Below are 10,109 nucleotides of genomic sequence, written 5' to 3'. Positions count from 1 at the left end.
TGCTTGTTAGTTTCGGTAATGGAGAATGGTGGGATCTCACTTGCCTATTCACATGATAAGTAATGTTTGGGTTGAAGATATCATAACAGGAACATAAGGTCACCTGATAATTAGATGCTTCATCTTTTTTCAAATGGAAGAATATTGATGGTTTGGGCCAACCAACAAGTTTTTATCAAGATAGCAACTAACATTTGAGCTCAATGTTGATTTTCCATCACTTCCTAATGGGCTCATCTATGATTGGATCATGACCCAAATTTTAATGCCTCAATCACTTGCTTCATGATTCAACCAGATACCATCAAATTTGAAGTCCATCCAATCCAAGCAAAGAAACACCATAAAGTGCTCTCTCTCTCTCTCTCTCACTCACTCAAGCAGACACAATCAAAGGATAAGAGAATATAATAGGAAGCAACTAACACAAGGGACATGGTGTGCTGGAATAAAGATGAATAAGAAATTCTACCACCCTGTCAAATTAAAAGAAAGCATATGAAACATAACAATGTAGATTGGGGTTTATTTTGTTTAATGGTAGTTGACAAATTCAACCACCTTTGAGAGCCACAATTCCTTCTTGAATAATAAAAAGTGAAAGATCAGCTTTGATTCCTCATGATTCCAAAGCCTCATTATCTTCTAACATGTCTTCAAACCCAAGTGTAATTACAATCGCTCCATATATTCCCCTCTTTCAATGCCATCTCAATAGCTTAGCAAGGGACAATTTTCATGGAAACTGCCTACTTTACACGCCGGTATGGGGGCTGACCTAAATTCTTGAATTATATTCAATGGGAGAGAACAATGTGATAAACAAGGTCATTTGAGCATATTATGATGTGGCTGGAAGGAGAACCTTTCCTTTGTTGTAAAGAAAAAAGAGAGCATTAAAGATGATCTAATGGCATTTCCCTAAGAGTATGTTTCAAAGAGAGTTGGAACAAACAAAAGGGTACATCTTGGATTGTCTTAACAGATACAAATATTTGTGAAGCAATTAAATGTGCGTGTACAGTTCCTGGGGCATGTAAATTTTAGAGGAAACTTCTCTTCCACTCCATGGAATGACACTTTCTTTAATGTTTCCCCATAAAGCAGGTGGTCCTTGATTCTTTTAAAGCAACACTTCAACAGTGAGTTTGGTTATGTCAAGGACAAAATATAATTGCCTGCCTGTGTGAAAGGTTTAAAGTAAAAGCTTTTATCATATAAGTTCAAAAACAGAAGCCACTGGCTCTTGAGTTTGCTTCCTAAAAGACCCTATCTGACAGATTTGGAGCAACCCAGAGCTGAAAGTACTTTAACATGGAAAATGGTGTTCTAAACAGGAAACATAGTTGATAATGTTTCAAGATAAAATAGATGGACAAAGAAATGAAAGTTGTAAGAATGAAGATTTAATCCAAGAACATTAGATAAAATCAAAAGAAAAGAACTTCCAAATGCAAGAGAACCTGCTCTTCACAGTTCAAAAGCAACAGATGAGGAACATTTACCTTAGCAAAAGACCAACTTGAATTTGAAGCCCAGGGAAAACACAAAAAATTAAATTTACTTGTCTATACACTCTAAAATCTCTTGCATCATGTTGAACGAACCTATGCCCAAAAATTTTCTCATTTAGAACATCAAAACCCACTTTGCTATACCAGCAAGAGTCATGCTTCTGGTGCTTCCAATCTACCATGGCATGAACCCAGCATTCCCAATTGCATCTTCCTCAATAGGAGCTGGAAGGTTAAGATCGATTAGAGCTGGCATCTCTGGTGAGTCTTGCTTGATCACCAATGTTCTGTCCTCGGAACCTCCAACGAAATGGGACCTTTTGTGACCTCCTAAAGCTTGGCCTGACCTGAAAACCCTGAAGCAGAATGGACATTCATGCCCCTTGTTTTTCTTTGATCCCAGTCTTTTCTCAGCATTGCCAGATGAACCACGAGGAGTACTTTGGCTTTTTCCATATGAAGACTTGGTAACTTTGCTATCAGTCATTGGAAAAGGAAAAGAATAATTTGCTAAGCATTCTCCACCACTCTCATGTATTGACTCACTGCAGTCGTTAACCTTTGTATGGCTTGCTCTGTGTCCTCCAAGAGCCCTGTGGGAATCGAAGGTCTTGTTACAGGTCAAACATTCATATTTGCTTCCCTTTGGAGAACTGTTGCAGAAAAATTCAGGACTGGAATAATCATTCTTGGCACTTCTTCTTAAATCATACTTGGTCAAAGCTCTATCTGCTCGATTATCTCCTACTTCACTAACCAAATCCTTCGGAAATTCAGTTTTCTCACATTTGAGTTTACTCAATCCCTTCCCAAATTTTGCATCAAAGTCCTCAAACCCAGATCCAGACTCCACCTTAAGTTTCTTAAATTCAACTTTCTTGAGAAACCCATCGACAGAAACATCTGATTCCACCTTCTTGTGCCCATTCCTAAAATACCCAGAATCAGTATTCTCAGAAGAAGGACCGGACTCAACAGATTTCAACTTGCTGTCTCTTTGTTTTTTCATCTTCAGAAACTCACCACCGTTAGAAACACATTTCATGTCATTCTTAATAGTAATCCTCACATCAATAGACGATGATTTAGCTTCCAAAACGACAGAATTGTTATCTGAAGAGTCAGCAATCGAATTCAATCCTTTCTTACAACTAGAATCCCTTGACAGCATCATCAAACACATAGCCACCTCTTCTTGTTCTTGCTCTATCTCTGATACAGAAGAAGAACCATTTGCCAAAGAAACTGAATTATTAGAGTAAACGCCCATTGGCTTGTACCTTATTCTTTTGGATCTCCTCCTCCTACTTGGAGCCGATGTTTCAGTATCTGACTGACTATCCATTATCATCTTCTGTTTTTCACTATTACCTGAATGATCCTCAAACTTCTGAAAGACCCTCTCTTTCTCCGAGTGACAAGCCAAGTGACCACAAAGAGCTTTCAATGATTGGAAACCCTTACCACATTCTTTACAAATCATCTCTTTGAGTACACAAGCGTTGCCTGAATCAGAAAACCTCTTGGTTTTCTTGGGGTTCTCCCTCAGACCATAAGCAGCAGATTGGCCACCAGCTTCAGCCTCAGCAACTCTGTTGGTGTTTCTTACATTACTGCTGGAAAGAAGCTTGTTTATGGAGAGTTCAGCTGCCCCTTCCTCTGCTTCAGCAGAATTCTCATTATTCATATGAGTCCTTATGTGACCACCTAAGGACTTCCCACATGGGTACCTCTTGTTGCAAAACTTGCAAACAAACTTCTTCTCTTGATTTTGTTCCATTAAAAATCAATGGAAGGTGATCACTGAAAAACAGAAAATACCAAGTAAAGGAAACAGGATCAGTAGCTCATTTCTTACCTCAAATCTTCAAAAGACTGCATTTTTCATGATCTTCGTTGTGACCAAGAAGACGCCTTTAATAGTGAAGACTGAAGAAGCAAGCATAGGAAACAAGAATCAGAATCCAGATCAAAGAGCAGAGAAAACAGATCACAAAGTTTCTTGCTTTTGTTTGGGTGGAGATGATCAGACGAGAATCAGGAGTTGAGATGTGACAGTTCTTTGTTTTAAGTACAACAAAGAGATCCGACCCACAAAAAGAAACTCTTTAAATCTTTTTTTTTTTAACCTCAACACCTTCCAATGGTTTAACAAAAAACAAAAAGCTTTTAATGGCTTTTTAAATGAGAAAAATAAAGATTTTGAAAGGAGATGGGTCGCCAATGATGCGATGAACAGGCCTATAAGAAGAACAATCAAAGCAAAAAAACCATGACGCTTTCTCTTTCTCTCTCCCCTTTGTTTTTGTGTTATAGTTGGAGGAGAATTCCATGCATGGAAGCCAAAGATTAAAAGGGGAAGAAAAGATAGGCAGCACGTGTAATCAAGTGAGAACCATTCGTTGATGGATTGAACGGCCAAGATTTCTGGGCTTTTCTTTCTGTTCTTTGAGGGAGTTGAAGATCCCAATGAGTGAGGAGTACTAGATTAAATGGATTTAACATTTACATATGGCAAGTACCAAACTGAAGCAGCAGCCACATCCAAACTATCCCTTAACTTTGTCTTTCTTGCAAGCTCACACAAGTGAAAGGTCAGAATCTCCAACCGTTATTTGGCTTTCAGCTTCCTGCATTTGCCTCCACTAAAAGGGATCATGCATATGCAAAGAGGTTACATTATGGTTGGCCTTCCATTTTTCTTTATCTCTCTTCTCAATTTTTTTTCTTTTTAAATATATTTTTCTTGCATTTGTTCAATTCTATGTTACCTTTGACAGAATCATATATTGGGAATTCTATGTTCATGCTACCTTTGACAGAATCAAACAGTCAAACTTTCACATATTTTTCATACGAAAATTATAGCTAAATTGTCAATAGTAGTATGATCTATTAACAGAGTACTAGACTCATAGTTTTAATTATTAGAGTTAAAATCATGATAATTTTAAATATAAATTAAACGTACAATTAAATTTAAGTTTTTAATTATGTTATTCCTGTAAAATTATTTTTGGGTATATCTTGGATTAAAAATGGGCTGCATCTTTAATATTAGAGAGCCATTGGACATTAAATCATGGCTATCACTATTGATTGGTTTCCATTATCTATAATGGCTAACTTAAGCCAAATGCCAAAAACTGTAACCCATTCATAAAAAAGGGTATTTGCTAGAAAAAGGAAATTTGATGGTAAAATGATTGTCTAAGTTATGTACCCAAAAAGAAAATTGATAATCCATAGTTTGGAGTAATGGGAATAATGTACTTGGAAAAGCATAGTGTTATTGTCCATGCTCAGCTGTGCCACATCTCACCAAACACTGAAAAACAACAATAGTTCACTTGAAATTCAAGCAGCAATGTCACAGCTAAATGATATGCCTAAATATAAATGATTCATAATTTGAACCCTAAAATATATCTCATCCAAGATCAAGTCAAGGCCTTCTTGTGCTGATCTCAAATGTGAATATGATGTGCCAATCCCACTTTATCTTTTCTTTATTTAGTATTCTCTGCCCCCGTGCCTGTCGTGCAATGTAACTTCCTTGACTAGGTTCATTTTTTACGTGTGCACCGAGGTCGGAGGACTTAACTTTTGATTAATAACTTCACCCTGGACCAACAATTATTGCCCCATAAATTCCTCAAGAAAGTGGAACTAATGCAAAAGTTGATCATGGAAGGGTCATATTTAACCACCCTTTAAGGTTTTTCAAAGGTGGAGTGAAAAAAAAAAGGGAAAAAAAGAGAGGAGAATTGGCTTTTGTTTTAGTATCCAACATTTTTTTTTACCAAGTTGTAGGTTTCTTTGACATTAGATAATTGGGGTTGGATTCAAGGTGACACAAGGCATTGGGTTCTTTTCTTTATTTTATTCTTTGGAGTAAAGATATCATATTTGGAGCTGAACAAAAGGGGGCCAAAAAACCGAGTAAAAATTTTCCCAAGTTTTGAAAGTCAATACCATCTTTGAAAGCTTGACTTTGGAGATAAAGAAGACGATTTCCACTGATAATGAGGCCAATAAAGTGAAGTCAGTTTGAAAGGCACGACTAAAATACATACTGGCCTGTTGAGTGCTGAAAGATGATTATGAAAAGGACTAAGCAAAATGACTATTTGAGTTGGTTTCCTACTAATAACTTTGATGGGTTAAGATGACTTGACATATATGTATCCCGTTTAGCACGCAATGCTAATACAGAGGATTGAGAACTAAAACTTATCAGGTTTATTCTGGCTGGGAAGGGTTTTTCTCTTCCTCTCACTTGTGTCCCAAACTTAGCTGTAAACCAAAACTAGAGCTTGGAACTTCCTTTTATGTTGACCTCATATGTCAACTGCTTCGAAGTTATAGTCTAACCAGTTAGAATGAGGAATACGTGAAGAAGCACGGCCAAGCATGAACACAATCAAGAAATAAAGATCACCATGATAAACATGAATGATGAACCATCCTCAACTTTATTTTCTTCTGTAAAAATAATAGAACATAGCAAAAGATGAAAGCCTCTACAAGAGCTAGGTATATACGAGGCAACACCGATACTTTTATACAAGTCAATGCCATTCAATCACGGTTATTTTATCCACAGAAAGATTCTAACAAATTTGAGCTCAAGAATCCAAGAATGGACTACCCTCAGCTTTTGGACTCCGGAGAAAGGTAGAGGGCTGTATTGCTGTGTCATTTACAAAAGCAGAAAGATCCCATTAAGACCACTTTAACATGCAGAAGCAAAATACATTTGGTAAATGAATTTGCCGGGAAATAGAAAAGAAGAAAAAATAAAAACCAAAATCTTAGGGACTTTTCAAGAGCCACTATCTGATGATTACTCATTTCTCTCTCTGGTTGTCCCATGCGTCTTGTCCAAAAATCTCTTCAATAATGTTGCATGTGGGCTGGAGATCAATCCCTTTTGTTGAAGCCGTAGGATACCTACCATCCCAGATTTTCGCATCACAAGTGTCCAATAAATACACATGGCTCACCAGTTCACTAGACCCATCTAGTTTACTCTGTAAACACTTGCTAAGCTCAGTCTTCATTCCACTAACATGCAAATTGGCTTTTGTGTCGATCAGACTATGAGAGTCACCCATGTTTGGCTGAAACTCAAAAGACATGCATGAGTCATCCTGTACATTGAAATCTTCCTCTCTCTCCGAAACATTGTCTGTTTGTTGAAAAATAGGATCAAACCTGCTCCCATCAAATGAATTTGCGACATGTCCTTTTAAGAAAAGATTTACACCATAATCCTCTCTGGTTTCAGCACTGCTATAATCTCCAACATCAATATCACCATTAGAGTCACCATTATCATCATCATTGTCATCATCATCATCATCATCACCATCAAGACAACTTCTTCCATGGTTTGCCAGATCTTCCTGATCGGCAAGAGACTCAATAGCAGAGTCTTCATCTTCCTCTAAAGCTTGAACTTCATAAGCCTGTTGATTTCCATACCACTCATCATCATCACTGTCAATGTCTAGAATACTGGATCTGTTCTGAACAGCTCGTCTCTGAAGGATAAAGACATTGAAATAATAGCTGACAAGCTCCCTCTTGGATCGTGATGGGAAAACCACTGTCAAGTGCTTCCAAAACTTCTTACCCAAAGATAAAGGATTAGCGTAAACAACCTCACGAAAGATCTCTTCATCTTCTTCACTCCATTTATATGCTACATCCTCTCCCATGTCATAAAACCCCAGCTTCACAAATTTTTCATGCCCAAGGGATTTTCGTAGTTTTTCCCGTGCCTCCATGACATGCTGTTGCACACATCTCAAAGAGCCCCTATCCAGGCAGCTACAGTCAGTTCTGCCAGCACCAACTTTGCCACTGTTGTTTGTGGATAAATCTGAGTCAGGCATTGGAATGACACATGTTCCCATCACAATCTCTTCATTGTCATTATCAGTGGTGTCCAGTGTATCATTCTGAGCAAACTTATCCTTCTTAATGTGCCTGTCCCACGATGGAACATAGGCTTGATGATTTGGCCCAAGCGGAACTTGTTTTCGAGGAGACCGATCCACGAGTAAATAATAGGCATCCTCAACAGGAGTAAACATTCTTCGTGGGAAATCAAAGTCAAAATATTCTGGAGAAACAGGCAAAATAGCTGCTGCCTCAGTACCTCTATCTTCCTCACTAGAAGTGCTAGTGACCAAAGATAAGGGAGCACCACTCTCAAAATCCTTGTCAACCAAATGAGTAACATCATTAAGAGCATAGGATTCAAATGCTTCATCCCAATGGTATTTACAAAATCCACCCTCAACAACTACTGTATCACACAGAGGAGGATCACATCAATATTAAACCCATGCAGCAGAATATGAATCATTCATAAAAAAAAAGAACAGTCACAGAACACATTACCTGAAATATTAGGTTTCTGAGGAGTATTACTACAGGGAATAGTATCAGCAAACTGAGTCAGCTTGTTGCTATAGTCAAACTGTCTTGGATTCTTGAAAGGAAGCTCTTGCAGCTCCTCATTGTCAAAAGGCCGCTTATATCCCATTTACCACCTGTGGGACAAACAATTAATTATAAAGGGAAGGTAAGATAATAATAATTTTAATAAAGATAGAAAGCAAATCAATCACAGAGTTTAACAGCAAGTGCTCAGTGACACAATGTAAGACAAAAAAAAAACACATGCAATAGCAAACCAAAAAAAAAAAAAAAGAGTACTTCAAGATTAAGCATATGTCACAACATACTTAATACAAGTAACAAACATACAATTAACTTGAAACTCGTTTTTAAATAAAGAAAACTTCGATGTAACAGTGCTTGAAAGCACCATGCTATTAGTATTAATTACAATGCAAATGCCATTTCACTGTACAAGTAGAACATAACCAAAAAGAAAGGAATTTTTCCATTTATAATTAAATAATTTCATTCTGCATCGTGAGCTAAAAGGGTTAATAAATCGACAATTAGTAAATTATGAGTGATAAAAGCAAGAATTAACATATTAACCACTTAAAAACGGTAAAAAAATAATAATAATAAATTAGCGAAGTCAATTACCTCTAAATTGTGTTGAATAGAAATCTTAAGCTGCTAGAAGTGGCGCTCAAAAAAACAAGGGATTAATTAAAACCTCCTAGAAGCCTCAATTGAGACCAGGATAGCACTTAATTACGCACTAAAATTGATTTCACTACAGAAAAACGCGTTTTCCCTAGTTACTTTGACTACCAGGAGAAGCCCCAAATTTACTAGAAAACCCTAACCCTAAATTCCCAATTCGCCGAGGAAACGATAAAGTCGCTGCACAAAACTCCTCAAAGCAATCACGCCGCACTGAAGACACCAAAAGCCCCAAGGAATTCACAGATAGATACGAACCCTAACGAACCGACAGATCTAAACCCTAAAAAGAAAACGAATCGAGAACGATCTTGAAAAATTAGACCCAATCAAAATGGAAAATCAATATAAATCGAAGAGAAAACTAAAACCCACCAGATATGAAGGAGCAAAAAGGGCTAGATCGAGGAGATCGAAGAACCCTAACCCTAGAAAAGCGTAAAATCAACGGCCGCAAAAGAAAGAGAGATCGGTCGAGAGGGAAGAACGAGAATTGAAAAGATATTTACGTGATTTACAGATTAGAGAAAGAAATTATGAGAAAATCGGAGATAGATTTTCTGGTTAATTTGGGGATCGAGAAAAGGGGTTAAGAGGCGATAAGAAGAAGAGAGAGCACGGTTCTAGGGCTTTTTGTATAGGAGGCGGTCCAATAGGCAAACCGGATTGGGTTAATTATGGATACCAAAATCTTTTGGACCGTATTTAAGCTAAACCGGTCCGCTTCTCATTGAAAATACCTAAAGGTCCTTAGAAAAATATAATATAGAATAATAAATTAAAATAATCATATTTTACTATTTTTTCCTAATTATTATTATTATTTTTAAATTATCATAACATCTTATTTTCTAATTTTCTTTTCTAAAAAAAAAATCAATTTACCATCCATATCATATGTCAGGGAAATATATATTGAACACAGCTTTACTTAAAAACATAAGCAATGATTTAATTATTGAAGAGATTTTTTTAATCATAAAAGCTACATTAACGGTTAGAATTTAATATTGAATTTATATTTGAGGTATTGTGGATATATAAATTTTATATATTATTAATAAATTAAATAATATCATTTTATTAATAAAATAAATCAAATGTTATTTTATTATTAAATAAATTTTTTAAAAAAATATTATTTAACATCACATGTAAAAAAAATTAATAGAAAAAAAAATTACAAGGTTGAATAATATTTAAGAATTCACATCATAAATCAACAATAAATAAAAAAATTATACATATTAAAATTTAAAATCTAAACTTAATAATTTTTTAAAAAAATAATTGTACGGATTAATTTAATTTAATTTTAAATTCAATTAATAATCAATAATGTAATTTAAATTTCAAACCATCCCATCAAAGCATGAAAGGTCAGATGCGGCTATCCTAGATGTAATTAACAGAGCTTCCAATGGGCTTATAGGGTTAGGATTCTATTGACGTCAATCT

At 36.0% G+C, this 10,109-nt stretch overlaps 2 protein-coding genes across 3 annotated transcripts; both read right to left on the bottom strand.

Annotated features, from left to right (window-relative positions):
* Positions 1-1,327: 1,327 nt before the first annotated feature.
* On the bottom strand, positions 1,328-4,339 carry LOC111318276 (uncharacterized). Its single transcript, XM_022921037.2, has one exon. The coding sequence runs from the start codon at positions 3,292-3,294 to the stop codon at positions 1,690-1,692; it is 1,605 nt and encodes a 534-aa protein (XP_022776772.2). The 5' UTR covers positions 3,295-4,339; the 3' UTR covers positions 1,328-1,689.
* A 1,621-nt stretch (positions 4,340-5,960) lies between these two features.
* On the bottom strand, positions 5,961-9,259 carry LOC111318274 (uncharacterized). Of its 2 annotated transcripts, XM_022921035.2 has the most exons (4): positions 9,027-9,259; positions 8,589-8,934; positions 7,926-8,077; positions 5,961-7,830 (listed from the first exon to the last, which is right to left on the bottom strand). In XM_022921035.2, exons 3-4 carry the CDS (start codon positions 8,068-8,070, stop codon positions 6,365-6,367), a joined length of 1,611 nt encoding a protein of 536 aa, XP_022776770.2. In that variant the 5' UTR covers positions 8,071-8,077; positions 8,589-8,934; positions 9,027-9,259; the 3' UTR covers positions 5,961-6,364. The 2 variants fall into 2 exon arrangements, with proteins under 2 accessions (XP_022776770.2, XP_022776771.2); XM_022921036.2 differs by lacking the exon at positions 8,589-8,934.
* Between the last annotated feature and the right edge of the window lie 850 nt (positions 9,260-10,109).

The sequence above is a fragment of the Durio zibethinus genome, chromosome 2, assembly GCF_047325235.1.
Source record: "Durio zibethinus cultivar Kanyao isolate XHJ-2024 chromosome 2, ASM4732523v1, whole genome shotgun sequence".
Classification (NCBI taxonomy): domain Eukaryota; kingdom Viridiplantae; phylum Streptophyta; class Magnoliopsida; order Malvales; family Malvaceae; genus Durio; species Durio zibethinus.
This window is presented reverse-complemented; position numbering and strand designations above follow the sequence as displayed.